The sequence below is a fragment of the Andrographis paniculata genome, unplaced genomic scaffold, assembly GCF_009805555.1.
Source record: "Andrographis paniculata isolate CXL003 unplaced genomic scaffold, ASM980555v1 Contig79END, whole genome shotgun sequence".
NCBI classification, from domain to species: domain Eukaryota; kingdom Viridiplantae; phylum Streptophyta; class Magnoliopsida; order Lamiales; family Acanthaceae; genus Andrographis; species Andrographis paniculata.
The window spans coordinates 1,157,172-1,177,389 of NW_026137616.1; the positions used below are offsets into that span (position 1 = coordinate 1,157,172).

The following is a 20,218-nucleotide window of genomic DNA, read 5'->3' on the forward strand; positions in this document are numbered from 1 at the left end:
AATCGTACATAAAAAAGTCCATTCACATAAACTTTTTGCACCGTACCAAAATTCCTTGTCACAACTTACAAAAGTTGACATAAAATACACACACGTCAATGTCAATATAATATAATATATATCTCATCAAAAATGATGTGAACAATTAATTTTTACGTGTATGAAAATTAATTTAAGTTACTTAGCTTGTTAAATAGAGCTTATTATATATTCATTAATTGTGGCCTTTGAAATTTCAAGTGGAATTTCCGTTTGTCTTAGATATATTGAAAATTAATGACATAAAATGTTTTTTTAGTACTCCCTCCGTCCCAAACACCGTGCAACATTTGTATTTGGCACCGGAATTTAGGTGGAGAGTATTAAATATGGTAATTTGAGATAATTTGGATATTAAGTGATGTGATTGGAGAGAGAAATGATTATTTGTTTTTTTTTTATTTGAGTGATGTGATGGGATAAAGTGAAGTGTATATTAATATATGTATAAAAATATCATTAATTATTTCTAAATTTAGAAATGTTGCAGTGAGTTTGGGACAAACAAAAAATGAAATGTTGCACGGTGTTTGGGACGGAGGGAGTATTAATTAATTGACATCCAACAACGTAACACTTGTAGACATCACTTTATCCAAAAACAACGACAACAATAATAAGAGCTTTCCTACTTTCCTCATCATTTTCACACTTAATTAAATTTGATATTTTTATTTAAAAAATTAGTATATTTTACAAAAACTCAAAGTGAATAGAACTAAAACATTTCAATTAACCCATTGAAAAGTAATGCTTTAAGTTATATAATTTTACACTTTCCTACCTTTTAAAAAAAAAAAAAAGAAAAAAAGAAAAAAGAAACACTGTGTATTTAATTTAAAATAGATTATCGTCAAAATACAAAATACAAAACCACAAGTAAGCACACCATTTCAATTAAAAAACAAATGTAGTATATTCACTTTTGGGATGAAGCAATGAGCAAAATAAATATTCAAAAAAAATGGTAAACTGGGCGGTTGCATCAAATCAAACAATACGTAAGAATTTTGAATGTTAATAAAAATAAATAAATAAAAAAAATAAAAGCATGCATTGATTGATAAGTTTGACTGTACGTAGGTGGGGCGGGCAGGCGGCCCTTATCAAAACCACTTCATAATTCATTCAATTCTTACGTGTCTTTTATTCAAAATTCTCTCTTAAAAAGTCACCCAAAAAGAAATTACACATTATTTTACATGCACACATACATATAATATATATATACTCATAATCCTCTCTCTCAAAAATAAATTTATCTTTGTATCTCTACATATATATATATATATAATGTGTAAGCGATTGTTCGGGGAATTTTAAAATATTATCTATTATTATTATTAAATTTTAATCAGTAGTTTATATTTTTTTTTCTTTATAATTATTCAAATAAATTTTAAAATTTTAATTATATATATTTTTTCTCTTCTTTTTAACCGGTGTCATCTCATCTTTCCAAATTTAATCGTTGTTTACGATTCTTATATCACATCCTATCACACTATGTCCACCAACTCAGACCAAACTCGCACACCTTCTCTCTTTTATCTCTTTCATCCTCACTCAGTTATTTTCGCTTTTCGAACTTCCGAATAATTATCTTTCATCTTTTTTTTCTCAAATTTACCATGCAAAGAATGTCACGTTAAAATTTATTGTTCAATCGATGCTAATCAGGACCCAAAAAAGTTCGAGACGTCCTATATATATATATGTATAATATATATATGTGTATGTATACATATTATCTGTGTGAGGATATTGAATGTTAACCAGAGAGAGGATCCAGTTTGTAATATATATATATAATATGTATGTAAGTTTGTATGTAATAAAAAAGAAGAAAGAAAGGAATGAAATGTATGGTGGGCAAAACGTACACGCACATCCAAAAAAGTCTATACTCCCCGACTTCTTCTTCCTCTGCCGCAATTATATAAACGTCATCTTCACAGTTTTTCAATTCCTCTCTCTCTCTCTCTCTCTCTCTCTCTCTCTCTCTCTCTTATATATATCATTCTATATACCTACAATCATATATCCACTCTCTGCTTTTATCCATCTCCTCTATATTCGATTCGATATATATATATATATCCCCTTGTAGTTAGCATTATATATCTACTGTTTGTAGTCATTCTAGAGAGAGAGAGAGAGAGTTAATTAAATGGAAAATTCTCACAGAAGTAGGGTTCGGAAATACAGGAAATCATTGATTCCTCGGATGAGGTGGACGCCTGAGCTTCACGATCACTTTGTTGAAGCTGTTCGTAAGCTTGGAGGGAAGCACAGTAAGTTGTAATTACTTTAATTAATTAATAGCTTACCTTCATCGATCATTTTTATTTTTATTTTTTCACTATTCGATTAATTATTTACATGATCTTTGTGGGTCTGGAATTAATTAGAAATGAAACATGATATGATTGTATAACAACTATTCTTTGATCTTAATTTCTCCTGCATATGTTGGAAGAAAATAATTAGGGTTTCATACGATCGTAATTTATAGATCGTCATCATGATCAAATTGAGATTATTAATAATGAAATTCCCTGTTTGATCGAATTTCACAGAAGCAACCCCAAAGAGGATTCTGCAAATGATGGGTGTTCGAGGGCTTGGAATTTCTCATATAAAAAGTCATCTCCAGGTCTGTAATATCTATCTATATATATATATATATATATATATAGTTTTCAATGAATTTATTCAATAGTTTGACAGCAGTAATAATTAATTGAGAAGGTAGTTTTGAAGGGATTCCATTAAAAAAATGTTGCAAATGAAGGTGCAAAACTAATCATTATATTTAAAAGATAAGTAATACGAGGAAATTCACCATTTTAAATTACAAAAGTTACATAGTTTTTTTGCAATTTATGCACATACTATTAGAATAGACCAGCAATCTTGCTCAGGAATGGTAAAAAAAAAATAATTTAATTTAAATTAATTTCATTAGCCAGATGCAGTTAATAATCTTTATGACTCACAACTAATTCTTGGTTAAAATTTAATAACATGCAAATGAAAGTTGGAATTATTTAGACAATGTTTAATAACAACGTAGGTATAGGCAGTAGCTAGGTAGGTTTGCCTTAACCTAGGGCGTACTTTTAATACTCATTTTTTTCATTCTTTGAGACTTTTAACATTATTAATATCTTCAAAATAATAATAAAAAAAGTACACCCCTTTTGTTTAAATTGGACTTTTACCTAACCATTCTTTACATGGTGATTTAATATAATCTGTAATTGCAAAATGCAAAGGTTATATATCCAATGCATTTTGGATTTTGGTAATTATTTTTTAATCAAATGTTAGCTTTGTTGATCATCCCATTAATAATAAACACAAGCACGTAAAAAAATAATGATCATTGTTATTCTAGAGTTGTATTTTTAAATAAAGTGACAACTTACATATTCTCATCAAATTAAACACGATTGCTAACACATCTTCAAGACAATTAGGCATTTGTGTGTTTCTTTTCTGTTTGAATTGAATTTGAAGATTTAAAATTTTTATTTATTAATGTTTGATACGAAACAATAATTTTTTATTTTTTATTTTTTTAGAAAAGCGAACTCCAAATAGTAAAAAATAATTGCGGAAAGACTCAATCATACATTTCATAATACTTTACAAAAATTCAATACGTCTTAGATCTAAATCACATAACTCGTGGAAAATCATAATACATAATATTACATATATAATTCCCAAAAAAAATAAGTGGGAATAGGTTATAATTGCTAGACAGAATGGACATTTCTTTCTTGCAATAATGCATGTGAAAAAATAAATTTTGATGAAAGTATATGTAATTTATATATATATATATATATTGTTATTTATTGATGATGAGGAATGCATGCAGATGTACAGGAGCACGAAGGAATCCATCGATTTAAACAAGATTATTGCAATAAAGAAGTCTAAAAGAACTAACAAACCTGCAGAGTGCTGTATCACCTTGGATCTCCCTCTACAGTAAGCCTCTCTCTCTCTCTCTCTCTCTAGATCTCTCTCTCTTTCTATATATATATATATATATACACACTACAGAGGAGAGGATAGGATAGGATAGGATAGGATAGGATGTTGTAGTAAGTAATTATGTAATAATATTACTAAGTAAATTATCGTACATAGGAAACTATGATCGATCCTTTTCACTTTATTTATGATGGAAATTAAGAGTCAACAAATACACAGTTTAACTAGTGTAGTAGGAGATAGCTAAGCCTAAACACATACATATGTACATTTCCACGTGTATTAATTATGGGATATGTAATCAAATTCGATCTACCTAGCTAGTTTACTTATATTTCCAAGAACTCATGAGTAGCTGTAGATGAAACTCGACCACATTGTGAAGAAGATAAGCGTTGAAATGGTCATACGTGCGGATGCCTATAAAGATTTGATTGACAAAATTTTATTTTATTTTTTTTTAAATTTATAAATTCAATTTTAGAAATTAAACAGAAATATATATATATATATATAATGTGCAGGGAAGTTTATTGGCAAGGAGGATTCACAGATGTACCAACTCAGAGACAACAAGCATCTACTACTTGTCAGGAGGGAAAAACAAGAAAATTCGATCCATATTCTGAAAATCTATGCCCAGTACAGGTCACAAACCATATCAAAATTAAATTAAATTAAATTAAATTAAATTCCCATATATATATTATTTATATATAAATTAAAATATGGTTAATTTAATTAATTCCAGGGCGAAAAGGATAGCAGGAGAATAATTAGCAAAGATGGCAATAACAACAACAATAATAATAATAGTAGCAGTACGAGGATGGAGGAGGTGCAGGAGATATGGACAAACAATGACGTCAGCAGCATAGGGTTAGGGTTAGGGATAAACAGGTCTTGTGTTTCTAGAAGCAGCAGCAGCAGCAGCTTCGAAAGCTTTCATGAATCGGCCAGCTGTCATCCCCTCCAATATGCTCCTATCAACCTTAACCTAACCATGTCCTAATCATATATACATATATATATACTTATTATTATAAATAAATAATACTACATTGCTTAGTTAAATTACATCTTTTTCTAGCTACCTGAATTTGTTGATTATATTTAAGATTTTCCTTTTTTTAAATGCATATTGTGTTTTGATCTATATATGCGATGTAATCGTCACAATACATATATACAAGTATATCGTATAATATCGTACTAATTAGCTAGCTACTTTTTATTTTATAGATATTCTTTAATTTTTTCTTTTTTAAAAATTTCTTATGCAGAATAATCATTTCATATAAAAGCTCGAGCCGTTAAAGAAAATATACCATTAATATATTTATATACAAACGGAAATTTCAACATTTTGTAAAATAAAATAATATATTTTATTAAAAATATAGGTATGTTATTGAAAATTATATTGGGTACAACATACAAAGAACAAATTCCATATCCCCAATGATGACCCATTACTTGTGCATGGTTTAATCTTTGCATAGTTTTTTAGTTGAGATTTGAATAGTAAAAATTTTGAATTTGAATAGTTGTATGATGTAATATAAATAGGTGTTGATGTGATGTTTTAAATGTAAAATTAATTTTTAATATAAATTAAAAAATAAAAAATAGGTGTTTGATTTGATATTTTTGAAGGGGAAAAAATGAGATGAACAATGGATTGAAAATCTAATCCTCCAAACAAAGGGTATTTTGGATCGAAATTTTGAATTGTAAAAAATTTGAATTGAAATAGTTTTATGATATGATATAAATATGTATTGATGTGATATTTTGAATGTAATATTAATTTTTAGTATAATCTAAAAAATAAAAAAAAATAGGTATTTGATTTGATGTTTTTGGGAGAAATTTTGACATGAATAGTGTAAATCCCCTCAAATCCTTCAAACAAACACACCTTAGTGTAATTTTGATTTTTATTTGAAATGAATTTATAATTTGAGATTAAAAAAATATATGTATGTGAAGATAAATTTAAAACTTCTTAAGAACATAACGATTATTTTTTTATATCTTCAGTTGAATAAGATAAAATTTCACTAAGCCCGTCTACATAAATCTGAGTGTGGCCCATGACTAATCACTCGGTCTTTTATTATTATTATTATTATTATTATATATATGCACATTTGAGTAGCGTTTACGAATTTTTATATTATAAAAAAATAAAAAGAATTATATCTTTATTATTAAAATATGCAATTAAAATTAAAAAGTTGCAAGATTTTGATATTAATTTACGGTTTATTATTTGGAGTCCAATATTTAAGATGTCAGCAGGTAAAAGATTTAGGAGCTAATACTAAATTAAAATTTAAATATCTGACATTCAAATTTAGGGTGTGTTTGTTAGGGGATTGGATTTTAATTTCACTATTCATTCAATTTTTTTCCCCCCAAAAACATCAAATCAAACACCTATTTTTCATTTTTTATATTATACTAAAAATCAATTTTATATTTAAAACATCACATCAATACCTATTTATGTCACATCATACAACTATTCAAATTCAAAATTTTTACTATTCAAATCTCAACTCAAAATTCAATCCTCCAAACAAACACACCCTTAGAGTGCTTCATGGCTCGTGGTCTAGGATTATTATTGATGGTATTATTTTAAAAATATATTATACTCTCCCCTCGACTCAATTTTTTATTTCGTATGAATCGAAGTCTTATTGTCTTTTCTTTTTTTTGACACAATTTTTTGTATCACACACAAAAAATCCAATTAATCTAAAAGCGTTGTGCGAATAGAGCTTTAGTATTTTTTACAGTAAAAAAGTATACGTCTATTATATATACACTTCGGTTACCGTGTTGATTGAATAAAATTATAAATGTCTATAAAAAAAATAGCAAATATTGATATAATATATAACATATATTTAAATAGCACATTATATAGTTATATATAGTAAAATATATCTTAATTTAAACAAATTATATAATGATTTTAACACAATAGAAATTTGATCTAATCAACAAAGGTGAAAGTGGCAAATATTAATATAATATAAGAGTATAACACAATATATATTATCTTCATTTATTTGTTTATTATTTTAAATTAATTTGCTAGCTTAGTAGTATGCTATTCCTCAGGTGATTATTTGCTAATTATTTTAAATTAGCTTATTACATTTTTATAATTATTTATTAATTTTTAAAATACTAATTATATACTTATTCTTATATAAATTTAACAATTCTCAAAATAATCTAATATATTAAAAAGACAGAAAAAAAAAAAAAGTTTATTATATTTCTCTAACTAGTGTCACGCTGTGTGTTTTGTACTCCGTATTTGTTTGGTTTCAATCTTTTTCTTTTTTTTTTTTTTTTCAAAATTTAAAAATATGTGTGTTTGTCTTCGTTTAATTTTGAGTTTAAATTTGATGTGATATAAATAAATATTTAATTTAATATTTTTAAAATAAAAAATTGATAAATAATAAAAAAATCTTTAAAAAAAAAACCCCAAACAAACCCAACCTTACTTTGTACGATAGTATATTGTAAAAGAAAAGAAAATTAAATATTCTATAATAATTTTTTAAAAAAAATAAAGTAAATAAAATAGAGGCATAATAGTGTCTTAAATTCAATCTGACATCATACCTCCGAGTACTGAATGCAGTCACCAGCTCGTCACCATTCTATTAATCAGAGCTGCTTTACACAATATTTTTTCAAATTTTAATATTATTTATTTTTTTTAAAAAAAATTATATAATATATATATTTATAAAATATTAAATCAATACTAATTTAAATTTATTTATAATTTTAAGAAATTTAAAAAAATAAAAATAAAAAATTGTCTTAAGCGAACCTAAATTCATTTTAATCTGCGCGAACCGTGTGGCAGGTGACCTGAATAGCGGAGTTTAGCTGTTTTAATTTTCTTTTGAACATACTATAAATATATAGAATGAATTGTTGTTGTTCTGACAGCATTTAATTTAATTTGAATATTCTAGAAAAAGAAAGACAAGGTATGCAAATCATTTTCGTTGATTGTGAATGTGTGATTATGACACCTCCTAATTTTGACCAACACATATTTATCTTCTTTCCATTCAAACTTTTCAAATCAATATTTATTAAAAAACTTCAATTAGCTTCTAATTAATTAATTAATTAATTAATTTTAACTGAGATTTAATCAATAAACTAATAATAGACACCAAATCATTACTTTATAATACACACATATCATAATCCATCCATTCATTTCAATACTTGATCACCGTTGGTTCAATAACTTCTGGGTTTAATTTGTTCACCCCAAAATAGTTATGACAAAAATTACAATATATATACTTACACGGTTCATATATTATACATAAAATTCAACAATTTTATTTAAAATATTACTCCCTCTGTTCAAATTTCTATTGTTCTAAAGTATATTTGCACGATTTTTTAAGTGATTGTCTTTTTATTATAAATTGACAAATTTGACTTTAATTGTACGATAGAGATTAAAAATAATAATGAATGAAGGGTAAAAATGTAAAATTTGTATTTTAAAAACGAAATAGGACAATAGTTGTTGAACGTTGGACGTCCCAAATAAAAAATTAGGAACTTAGTTTGTGGACGGAGATAGTATTTTTTAAAATATCTAATATATAAAATATTTTAAACTAAAAATATTAAACAAATACATTCTTTGACTTAATTGTATTTACCATATTATATTATATATTAAATTTTTTTAAAAAAAAATTAAAAGAATTTTTTTCTTTTTTTTGATATGATACTACTATTTTGATAGAAAATAAAATGTCAAAAAATTTGGAAGGTATTTATGCGAGAGGAGGGTCATTTAATTTCATGCACTTCCCCAAGAAGAAGTTTCCAAGCATATGCCCAGTGACTGTTTCGCATCATACGCGGAGTGAGAAAGAGGAGAGAGAGAAAGAATGTTAGTTAATAATATTAAGTAAGAAAGAATCCACCATATCCAACTGAGATAGATGCAATGAACAGGTGAATCTATATATATACAATCTTGTCTGAACAAGAAAACCCAATTATTGCTCATCTTACACCAAATTCCCAAACCCTCATTCAATCTATCCATCCATACAGTTGCTTTAATTTATATAATTTTGTACGTTCTTACCTTTTAATTTCCAGCAAGTCAACTCAGGACCTGAGTCGAGTGAATTCAAGCTTAGATCAGAACTGATCTTCCAACCAATTTACATTTAATCTCAAACTTCTCTGCTGTTCTTCTAATTCTTTTCTGCTCCATGTCTTCTTGATGAGGTTTATCTCCGCCCACCGTTGACCCGATCCTCGCAGGCTGCAAGAAATCGCCATGAAAAAGCTGAGCTGAAATCTTGCCAGCTGTTTTTCTTCCTTTCCGGGTTAGGTTTCACCTTCACTTCCAAACTTGCAAAAAATGTTATTGCCTTTCTTTAATTTAGGGTTTCCAGCTTATGATTTATCAAATACACAGGGAGTTGACCTTTAATGCTCTGGGCTTTGTTGCCTGTTTCCGATTGGGGCAATTTATTTTCAGATAATTTTTTTTTTTTTTTTTTTAAAAAAAATGTTTCTGAGAACTGGGTTTTGCTTGAAAATGAAGCAACTGGGGTTTGTACCTGATTTTTATCTTGGGGTGTGCTTCTATTTATTTCCCTTTTTGTATCACTGCCTGGTTTGGTAACAAAATCAAATATGGTAAGATGTCCTAAAGTATTTGTAATTAGAAATTTCTACTGAGGTTGTCTTTTGCTTCACTGCGATCCTGTTACCATCATTGAGGATTTATTAATTTATCGATTGATTCATCAAGTTTCATGTGTTGATGAAATGCTGCATTTATTTGCACAGATTCATTCTTCTTTTGATTCATCGACGATGGTGCTGCTGTTTTAGAATGTAATCGTAAGTCCATTTCTTCTTACACATGGAAAACGGCAATGATATGTCATCGTCCTTAAGCTTCGCCTCGTCCTCGTATCTGTCGAATGGCTCGAGCGTTCACAACGTTGTCCCGGCGCCGCCGGCCGGCGAAGGAGGGGCGAGTCTCGAGTTATTAAGCTTGAGTAAATTAAGTTATTGTCTCGAAAATTTAGTCGAAAATGTCGAATACGATTATGCCGATGCAGAGATCGTAGTCGATGGGATCGCCGTCGGCGTGCACCGCTGCATCTTGGCAGCGCGAAGCTCATTTTTCCATCGGCGATTTAAGGCCGTGACCGATGAGAAGTCCGATGATGACAGGGGAGGGAAGCCGAGGTTTTTTATGTCCGAATTAGTACCTCAGGGGAAGGTAGGATACGAGGCGACGATGGTTGTTCTGAAATATTTGTACACCGGAAAGGTTAAGTCGTCACCGCCGGAGGTGTCGAGTTGCGTCGACGTGTCGTGTGCGCACGACGCCTGTGGTCCGGCGATCAACTACGCCGTCGAGATGATGTATGCTTCTCATGCATTTCATGTTAAAGAGCTCGTGACCGTTGTCGAGGTGATTCCGGATGTCGTAATCGACCGATGTTTTTTTAGTACTTTCCGTGCATCGTCGTTGTCTTAACTCGTCTCGCCTTTCTTGCAGCGTCGCCTACTCAACTACATCGGAAAAGCTTTCGCAGAAGACGTCATTCCGATCCTCATGGTGGCGTATCATTCGAAATCGGAACAGCTCCAATCGGAGTGCGTCGAGAGAATCGCGCGGTCTGATCTCGACAGCGTTATGATCGAAAAGGAGCTTCCACAGGAGGTTGCCGCGGAGATCAAATCGCTTCGCGATAAGTCGAAACGAGAGGAGGAGGGGAACTCGGCGCAGATCGTAGACTCCATGGAGAACAAGAGAATCCAGAGGATTCATCGAGCGCTCGATTCGGATGATATCGAGCTCGTCGAGTTACTCATGGCCGAGTCTAACATCTCGTTGGATGCTGCTTACGCGCTTCACTACACGGCGGCGTATTGCAACCCGAAAATTCTGAACAAAGTGTTGAGCTTGGGGAACGCCGACGTGAACCTCAAGAATCCGCGGGGCTACACGGTGCTTCACGTCGCTGCGAGGCGAAAGGATCCGTCGGTGGTGGTCGAGTTACTCGACCAGGGGGCTTCTGTGTCGGTCGCCACACCGGAGGGACAGACGGCGGTCACCATCTGCCAGAGATTGACGCGCCTGAAAGATTTCAAGGCGGTGGCAAAGCACGGCGAGGAGACTAATAAGGACCGGCTGTGCATCGAAGTTCTGATGAGGGAGTTGGGACGGGATCCGTTGGCGGGGAGCATGTTGACGTCTTCGACGATGGCTGCCGATGATCTGCACATGAGGCTTCTATACCTGGAGAATCGAGGTAAAAATTCCGACTGTCATACGATCGATCGTGTTATAAGACATGTAAGTAAACCGGGTTGCATTTGGCAGTGGCGATGGCGCGATCCTTGTTTCCTCATGAAGCGAGGGTCGCGATGCAGATAGCGCACGCGGACGCGACGCTGGAGTTTTCCGGCCTCGCGGAGTCTAAAGTCTCATACAGGAATTTCCGGGAGGTCGATCTGAACGAGATTCCGTCGGAGCAAGTGAGAAAGCTGCAGCAGAGGATGCAAGCACTGCAAAAAACTGGTAATCGACTACCTTTGAATCGCGATCGATGTTGCTCGTGATTGTTTGGTCTGAATGCATTCTTTCGAACAATGGCAGTGGACACAGGCCGGCGATACTTCCCCAACTGCTCGGAAGTTCTGGACCGGCTCCTCGAGGATGATAATCTAGGTAGTCTGCTGTTGGACACCGGCACACCCGAGGAACAGGTGAAGAAGAGGATGCGGTACATAGAACTCAAGGATGAGGTTCTGAGGGCGTTTAGCAAAGACATGGCCGAAAATAACTTGGCGGGCATCTCATCGTCTTCTTGCTCCTCGTCGTCTGCTAAGGGGCGTGGCGCAATGCATAAGGTTAGGAAACGGTGAGCTCCTGCGCAGCATCGAGCCACTCTAGTTTTTTCAAGTTCTTGTCTCTATAATACTCTGCAATTTTCTTTCGACGATTTCCTGTGTCACAGTACTAGACATTAGAATGGTATGGTTGTTTTGCTACAACAATTTTGCCATAAAGGAACTTCAACCACAGTAATGCATCCACACAACATGTGTCGGGCGCTGCGCCGTGAGCGGTGTTCCAATGTGTGACAAATCAGGCGAAGTTAAATTATATCTACTTTCAACTAGACTCATGAAATGAAAGAATTTACCAGCAAATATATAGTAAAATGAAATGTATAGAGTTGAGATGAGTTGTGTTAAATGCAAGTTCAGTATCTCTTGCATTCACCAACGTTTGATTAACATAAAAAGTACAAGGATTTACACAACATCGATGTCGGGTGGGTGCCTAACAGGCTGGTGGTTAACTCCTTGAGACTTCTCAAGACTTTCCATTGCAGCAGTGCTTGCCATTACTATGCAACCCATTAGAATTCATATTTACCCTATTTAATCCCCATATGCGAATGGTTCGATCATCGCTTGCTGAAGCCAGCATGTGGGGATTTGATGGATTCCAGCTAACACAGTTCACAGCACCCGAATGTCCAGGCAAAGTTAAAATCAGCTCTCCCGAGAGTCGATGCCATATGTAAACCTACATACGGTATCCAATCATCAGATATGTACATTACAAAACATTGCGACAAAGATATATGAGATGCACTAGTGTTGATAAAATTTGTGTTGCTAGAATTAGAATTTGAACACTTAACTAGCCAAAAACAGTAGCATTGAATATTTAAATACAAGAACCTACAGCTAAAAATACCAGGTGGTGTTGTAAAGTATAACAAGTTAAACATCAGTATTTGACTTAAAGATGATGGTATACAGAATTCTTGTAATAAAGCACATGTTCTAGCATCAAGAGGTAATGGTTTTAGTTGCTTCATAAAGAAGAAATGCAGGTGCTACATGCTTCTAGTTATATAATTTTACTACCACTTTCAGCACCATAACATACTCCCTCCATCCCGCTGTTATTTTTTTATAAATAGAATTTACAAAATTACTTCAAACAAAAATAAGAGCAAAATATTAAAAAATCTATCAGAATTATACTACTTAAAAAGCCACGCCAAAAGCAAAGCAAACAAAAGAAAATGGACGGAAGTAGTATTAAACAATAACATACAATAAAACCACAACCATCAAAATGATTTTGTCCAAGAAGCATATTGAAAAGGATTAATGGTTTGCTCTTCAAAGGGCAACTAGGAGCATTCTGTTCCACCGGTACTCCAGAAGTAATAAGAGCCAAAAGCACAGCATAACATAAATGCAGAAAAAACATTGATATTCAAAGCCAAGGTGAGAAAAGTAAGAGAACCTGTGCGTCCTCACTTCCACTGGCAATAAATGCTTGGTTCAGTCCACCAAAACATGACCTTATAACATAACGAGATCGTCTATGTCCTATGAACTTTGCCACTAGCTTCATATGGCCATCTATATTCCAAAGATGAAGCTCTTCATTGAATAGACTAACAAGTAAATACTTTCGGTCTCCAGATAGTGCAAATGAAACTATGGGGTGGTCCTCTTCAATGAATTTCTCAGATTTTGTTTCCCATTCAAATAGCATTATTGTGGTCTCTTTACAAACAGTTATAAGCTCTTTGCCATCAGCAGTGATTCCCAAGTCTGCAATCCTATTAGTTTTCTGCCCTTTCCAACATTCAAGTTCTTTCCCTTCTAGATCCCACATACAGATGCTTTTATCAGTAACTCCAGAAAATATACTCTTCCCATCTACAGCCCATCCACAAGAAACCAAACCAAGACCATTTTTTTCATATACATGGAGGCATTCACCAGATGCAATATCCCATCGTCTAACTGCCTCTTCTACACCGCAAGTAAGAAGTTGATGATCATCCTGGCTCCATGAAATATAGTTAACTGGCTTCTGGTGACCAGATAATCTATGTTTTAAGCAAAGCTGACCATTGTCCTTAACCTAATCAAAATAAAAAACCATGAAACTGCAACCAGAAAGGGTCAAGGCAGTGTGGGTTGGAAAATATGTGTCACTTGAACGCATTGACATTGAAGTAAAAAAACAGTTCTAGTTTTTTTTTCTTTTTTAATTCTTTCGCTGGGAGTAAAAGGTGCATTAGAGTTTGAGATATGTAGGGCAGCCAAACACATGTCATCATAAATCAATAATAATAATAATAATGAAAATGAAAATAATAAATAATAAATAAATTCACAAACAAAATGAAGAACCAGAACTATTACCTCCCATACAATCACAAGACCATCTCCAGATGATGATGCCAGGAACTTCCCATTATAAGAAAATTGCAAAAACCATACTTCATCATTGTGTTCATTCAATATCTGGATGGTGAAAAAAAAAAAGCCATAATCAAATAAAAGATAGTGGCTTTCAAAGAAGAAAACTACATGGTAAAAGAACATTCTATCAATACCAGGTATATAATATATTTTGAAGAATATGAAACCTTAACACAAGGATAAAACCAACAATTACTTTAAAGCATCGCTTTATATATGTATACATTGCCTAAAAACTCACTGGCACATACTTCAATTTTAGACACAAGCAAGGCCAAGCTAAACCATTCATTCACCACCACAATTAATTCATGCATTTCCAATTTGTTGGATCATGTGCGAGCAGAAAGGAATCCTCTGCATATCAGTTAAAGATGAAACAATATAACGGCTTATTTAGCAACAGCAGACAAGATGAATATAACTTGGACGCTGAGCCTCAATCCAGAATGACTTTTGACAAAGATGGTATAGGAAACAACAGAAACTGGTAATGAAAACTAACTAACTGAAACACAAAGGAAATAAACAGATCAAAACCTGTAATATTCACACATTTTCCATTCTGATAGGGCAAATTTTTGGTCACCATAAATAACAGAAACCAAATTTGATTATTCTTAAAAAAATTTCAAAAGCACACTCCTTTGCAGAGGACACAAGTAGGGTTGCCCACATTAGCAGTAAAAGTTTCAACCAGAAGCTAATCATATCATGGTAAAAAGGTTTTCCTAATGGATTTCCTTCTCAGATGTGCCTTAAAAAGCACACTTGTTTTCAGTTTTTTTACAATGCATAAAACCTCCCAGACTTTTCCACACAAAAGCAAATCAAAACTTGAAACCAAAGTTTGATAACATCTTTTAGGGTTCAGTAAGACCCACACTATCCAACATGATGATTCAATAACTGAACACCAGAGTCAATTAATAATCTTGTAAGAAAAATTATGAAATACCACCAAGAGACATGATAGCTACACCAGTAAAGACTGCAAATCAGCAGTCAACAAGACTAGTAAACTAGTAAAGTAGAAGTAACTAGATGTCCATTCCCCATTTCTCATCCACAATATATGTCCTGATAATCCCCTTAGGAATCAGACCTCTGCTTCTGTTTACTCTCAAGTAGAAACATTTGACATGCTACAACTTTATACAGAAAATTACACTGGCTCATGGTAACTTCAAGTAAAACTGCCTGTGAAAAGGTATTGTTTATGAACTGGAGGTTACGATTCAGCAGTAAATAACAGTATACTTTTTTGGAATGAAGGATCAGCAACACAGTGATTGAAATAAAAACTGAAGGGAAAACCACAGATAGCAGAGTTTTGTAAACACTTTTGAAAACCTCACAGAGATTTTATTGAACCACAAATGGATTGTCAATGTGAAATATGGGTCTCATGACCAAGTCCTCTAATATTATTTGTGACTCCAAGGGACAAAGCATTGAGAATGGGCAATGGGACTCTAAGAAAATCATCACCTTTCTAAGAGTACGTGGATATTCCAGAAAGAGGCAAGCATATGTTCTATCTTAAAATATATCCGTAAGTTTCTAATCAAAATAACACTTGAGTCTGCATGGGAATTCTTTACATTCCAAATATAAAAACCTTGCTTTAATAGATGCAGAATACAATCTCTTTTTCTTTTTCAACTTTTATTTTTCCTTTCATGGTGGTACGTTGAAGCACAAACAATTTAACAACATGAATTATGCTGCAACTTTAGTAGTAGTATGACCTTCTACTTTTCCAAGGGGTGCAGTTGATTACCTGCAATGTCTGACAGGGAATTTGATCTGTTCCACAATGATGATCAGTGAGTAATGACATTTCACCAACAGAAGAATTATGAAATCTACATGCATCCCTTTGCAAGTCAAGCGCTTGTTCAACAAGATGTATCAACCTGTGTTCTGGAATTATCACTGTTGGAGGAAGCAATTTCTGCAGTTCCTCCAGTAGCTTTTTTCGAGACTTGACCCTTGTTTCTTGACCAGAAGATCCATCAAGTAAATTCCGTGCTGGTGATAAAATGAAATAAGACAACTCTCTCACTCTGTCATCATTTATACAGAGTGGTGAAATCTCACTCCTCAAAGTCTTCAAAGCATCCATGACTTTTCCACCATCCAGAAGTTCAAAAAATTTCTGCTCCAATATCACGAATGATGCCAACTTAATTATGGTTTCATCTATTAGGTTAATATCATGTAATGTTGCAACACTCTCATCCCATTGACCATTAACAATCTGCTGCATAAACAAATCTACTAGGGATGAGTGTAGGGGTATTCCCGACTCTTTCTCTAGACGTGCCCCTGAATTTGAATAGCCAAGAGAATATAAAGCCTCAGATATAATGCGAACAAGTTCAACTTTCTTAATGACACCTTTTGAACCAACAGTTTCCTCATCATCTTGAGATACTATCAGCCGAGCCATTGAGCCACTCAATGAGCAAGTTCCTTGCTCTCTAACAGAGACACCGTTGGAAAGACCTCTTGATTCTTCAGAGGACACTTTCACACGTTTTGAGGGTGGCCCATCATCCTCTACACCTCCCATGAAAAGCACACTTCAGCCCATATATATATACCCACCAAAGAAGCAGAACGATCTGAATTGGAAAATTTCTCGTCAAATTTTCAATAGATCACAGATATAATTCTGCAAAGAGCATTAAAAGGTAGTAACAGATATTTGAGGCAACTCTAATAATAACAATAACATGTGTAACCAAAGAGCATGAAGCACATCAGATGTCTTGTTGAATATCAATGGAACCTGCAATACATTGGATGAGAGTGCATTCAAGTATTTTAAAAACTAAAAAGAGAGAGAGAGAGAAAGAGAGAGATTGTCAAAAAGTACATCATTAGCCATTGATAACTAAAAAGCACTATTTCTATTCTTTCTTCTTTATCAATAAAATTACTTTAATCTCCTGAAAAAAGAATCAAACTTGGGAAGCAGTACTAGATGAAAAGTGAAGAAGTGTGCAGAGCATAGATTGACTGACAACTTTTATCTTCACTGCACAAACCAATTATCTGGAATCTAACCATCACTTGATAGTAGTGATTGAGAATACAAACATAAGAGGCTTTACATCCTTATGCATTAGGATTAATATGCCATTCCAAGCATGATAGGTACTATCCTGCTCCATTAAATTTGAAAGTTGGCCAACACAAACATAAACATACTCACGAAAATACAGATGATACAGCCTAAAGGTGAGTGATAAATCCACTATATCAGTCAAAAATTTCAAAGAAGAGAACGTTTGCAACACGCAGGATCATAGAGCAAATCAAACTACTGAAGCTTGAATCAAGATCAACCATTTAAACTTGCCTGGTACTGGTTAGCTAAACCAACACACCAAAGTGTGGATGTATTTTCATGTTTTTTCTTTTGAAAGAAAAGAATTTCAAATAAAAGAAACAATTCATCCCAGAAATATCTCAACAAACTTAACATAGGTACACCCCGGCATTGTGATATATGGATAATTCATTGCTAAATGCACCTCTTATAGAAATGCTGCTTTCACAAATTCATTGGGCTTTTTAGGGTAAAAGCTAAAAAAATCTTTATATGAAAAATGATTCATAGAAAGAATAACCCAGCAGACTTGGTCATACATAAGCCATTATATTGGTCTAAATTCATTATTCATTTCCTGCTGCATTTTATAGAAGCTCAAAATCATTATATTAACAGGTTTGTAAAACAATTTCTATTTTTAGCTAGCTTAGATTATAGTCGCACTGTAAATGACACTCCCTCTCATTAATATGTCATTTAAAAATTTTTACACATTAATGAATGACTATAATTACAAAGTTACTCTTATCCATTAAAATTGTATTAATAAATGAAGCGAAAGAAAGGAAGGGAAGTCTAAACATCTAAAGTAAAATTAAAATAAATTTATTTTTTTACCTTGAAGTTTCCAAAACAGCATCATGTGAGGCAACTTTGTATCTTTAAACAACATATGTTGCGAAATGGAGTAAGTGAAGAGTCAGGATAATAGATGGAATCAGTCAAAATGACTCAGTTCCTGAATCTTGTATAACTGACATATAACTCATCAGAGCTACTGAAGTTTCTCGTCCTAATAAAGTCAAATTTAGCCTCAAACCTGGATTTTCTACGCCCAAGTGCCAATTAGGTATACAGTAACAGAATTTTGTATCAAAGTGATAAAATACAACACAACCTAACAGATAGTAATAATCCAACTATATAAGATAACCTGAAGCCATTCTAGCAAATGCACAATGAGAAAGTGGCTTGATGCTTTAAAGACCTATCCCGTTTACATGATGACAGTAAAATCAGCTTCTACTGATCACAAGTGACTGTAGCTCTAGATATCAAATCTGATGCGAGCATAATGGTATAAGTAGAAAAAGTAAAACATTTAGAATCAGGTAATTGGCAAGCAATACACTACACACACATTGCAATATACTGCAATTAATAGTACTACTCTGACACGACCATGAGAGGAGAAAAAAGAAAAACGATTTTCTGACAAGATATGAGTAAATGCTTCATCCAATCCACATTAGTGTGCACCACAGACAGAGGACATAGATAAGCAATCACACAATTTCAGGGCTCAACCAGTATCCGAAATGTCATCTGTTTCTATGAGGGTGAAGTGACATTGCATCAAAAACAAAAACGATCAAAAAAGGACGGAGAAGGGACAAGAAACTAATAAATATCCCTCGATCACATGCTTAAACTTAAAACAAAACTGCAGGCAGTGGCTCGAAATAAATCTTTTTAAAATTCCGGATGGGAATCGTGGCGATTAAACTCTACTAGGGTTCAATCAAAATTGGGTAAAACAATACATGGGCTCCGATTCTGATTCAACTCCAGTTCGATTTCCAATTGGGAATTACCGATTGCAATTAGCAAGGGAATCCAGCAATCTACCAAAACTACAATCACAATCAACACAGACTCACAAAAAATCCAGGAGCGCATCAATCAAAGAGCCGAAATCCAAGCGAAGCCGGAGGCGTGGACGCAGAGAACCTGCAACGGCAACGGCAACGGCAACAGATCAAGAAATTGAGAGAAGGCAATGATTTCGCCAAGGGGGGGCCGGGCCGACTTAGAAATGTGAATAATTCGAAGTTCCTTGCTGAATTAGCATTGGAAGGATAAATACCGAACAGAAGGCATTCTCGTTTTCTTTTAATTTAAATATTATTTTTTATTATCATAAATCTATCTGTAAACTTTATTCGCACGCACACAAAAAACAAGACATGGATGGTTTAGGAAACTTCGAGCTCATACGGGAGTTGTCTCTCTGTCATCAGTCAAACTCACGATATTATCAAATGGCAATAAACCAACAACCAAACACACACCATTACTATTACTATTACCATTACCATTACCATTTACGTTTACGTGGATGTAGATCTGAAGATTTTATAACATTCTTCTGTCGAATCTTCTTGTCTCTCCTCATCATCATCATCTGCGTCGTCATCAGATCTTGCAATCAGATTCCAAACTTCTTCTCTCTCTGCTCGCTACCGATTGATATTATTGGAGACGGCAGATTTGTAGCAGTATTTGAGCACCATGCGGTCGCTACTTTACTTCCTCTTCTGTTTGTTTGTGCTAATCAATTGTTTACTCATCTCTTTAGACTTGTTTTAGTATTAATTGCAAAAAGTTGTCTTTCTCCACTTAAAATAATTAATTATATTATCTGCAATTAATTTTTTTTAAAATAATTGTACGTATTTGATTGTTATTTAA

General features: G+C 33.1%; 3 protein-coding genes across 7 annotated transcripts; 2 read left to right on the top strand and 1 right to left on the bottom strand.

Moving 5' to 3' along the window:
• Positions 1-2,064: 2,064 nt before the first annotated feature.
• Positions 2,065-5,241, top strand: LOC127240583 (myb family transcription factor PHL4-like). The gene is made up of 5 exons (XM_051259327.1): positions 2,065-2,333; positions 2,619-2,695; positions 3,929-4,041; positions 4,572-4,695; positions 4,799-5,241. The coding sequence occupies exons 1-5, from the start codon at positions 2,210-2,212 to the stop codon at positions 5,057-5,059; spliced, it is 699 nt and encodes a 232-aa protein (XP_051115284.1). The 5' UTR covers positions 2,065-2,209; the 3' UTR covers positions 5,060-5,241.
• Positions 5,242-8,974: 3,733 nt separating this feature from the next.
• LOC127240762 (BTB/POZ domain and ankyrin repeat-containing protein NPR1-like) lies at positions 8,975-12,156 on the top strand. The gene is made up of 5 exons (XM_051259610.1): positions 8,975-9,458; positions 9,928-10,564; positions 10,652-11,408; positions 11,480-11,677; positions 11,756-12,156. The coding sequence occupies exons 2-5, from the start codon at positions 10,004-10,006 to the stop codon at positions 12,022-12,024; spliced, it is 1,785 nt and encodes a 594-aa protein (XP_051115567.1). The 5' UTR covers positions 8,975-9,458; positions 9,928-10,003; the 3' UTR covers positions 12,025-12,156.
• Positions 12,157-12,292: 136 nt separating this feature from the next.
• Positions 12,293-19,638, bottom strand: LOC127240763 (WD repeat-containing protein 26 homolog). Of its 5 annotated transcripts, none has more exons than XM_051259615.1 (6): positions 19,408-19,638; positions 18,365-18,406; positions 16,187-17,033; positions 14,344-14,445; positions 13,430-14,059; positions 12,293-12,694 (listed from the first exon to the last, which is right to left on the bottom strand). In XM_051259615.1, exons 3-6 carry the CDS (start codon positions 16,979-16,981, stop codon positions 12,479-12,481), a joined length of 1,743 nt encoding a protein of 580 aa, XP_051115572.1. In that variant the 5' UTR covers positions 16,982-17,033; positions 18,365-18,406; positions 19,408-19,638; the 3' UTR covers positions 12,293-12,478. The 5 variants fall into 5 exon arrangements, with proteins under 5 accessions (XP_051115572.1, XP_051115571.1, XP_051115570.1 ...); XM_051259614.1 differs by having other exon boundaries at positions 18,365-18,539; XM_051259613.1 differs by having other exon boundaries at positions 18,365-18,566.
• Positions 19,639-20,218: the final 580 nt, after the last annotated feature.

Excerpts from the sequence above, each read along its gene's own strand:
- LOC127240763 (XM_051259612.1), bottom strand. The coding sequence starts at position 16,981 with ATGGGAGGTGTAGAGGATGATGGGCCACCCTCAAAACGTGTGAAAGTG. Across the intron at positions 14,446-16,186 it reads TTCCCTGTCAGACATTGCAG|ATATTGAATGAACACAATGA; the intron begins GTAATCAACTGC and ends TTCACCATCCAG. Across the intron at positions 14,060-14,343 it reads GTCTTGTGATTGTATGGGAG|GTTAAGGACAATGGTCAGCT; the intron begins GTAATAGTTCTG and ends TATTTTGATTAG.
- LOC127240762 (XM_051259610.1), top strand. The coding sequence starts at position 10,004 with ATGGAAAACGGCAATGATATGTCATCGTCCTTAAGCTTCGCCTCGTCC. Across the intron at positions 11,409-11,479 it reads TCTATACCTGGAGAATCGAG|TGGCGATGGCGCGATCCTTG; the intron begins GTAAAAATTCCG and ends TGCATTTGGCAG. Across the intron at positions 11,678-11,755 it reads GCAAGCACTGCAAAAAACTG|TGGACACAGGCCGGCGATAC; the intron begins GTAATCGACTAC and ends GAACAATGGCAG.
- LOC127240583 (XM_051259327.1), top strand. The coding sequence starts at position 2,210 with ATGGAAAATTCTCACAGAAGTAGGGTTCGGAAATACAGGAAATCATTG. Across the intron at positions 4,042-4,571 it reads ACCTTGGATCTCCCTCTACA|GGAAGTTTATTGGCAAGGAG; the intron begins GTAAGCCTCTCT and ends TATAATGTGCAG. Across the intron at positions 4,696-4,798 it reads AAAATCTATGCCCAGTACAG|GGCGAAAAGGATAGCAGGAG; the intron begins GTCACAAACCAT and ends AATTAATTCCAG.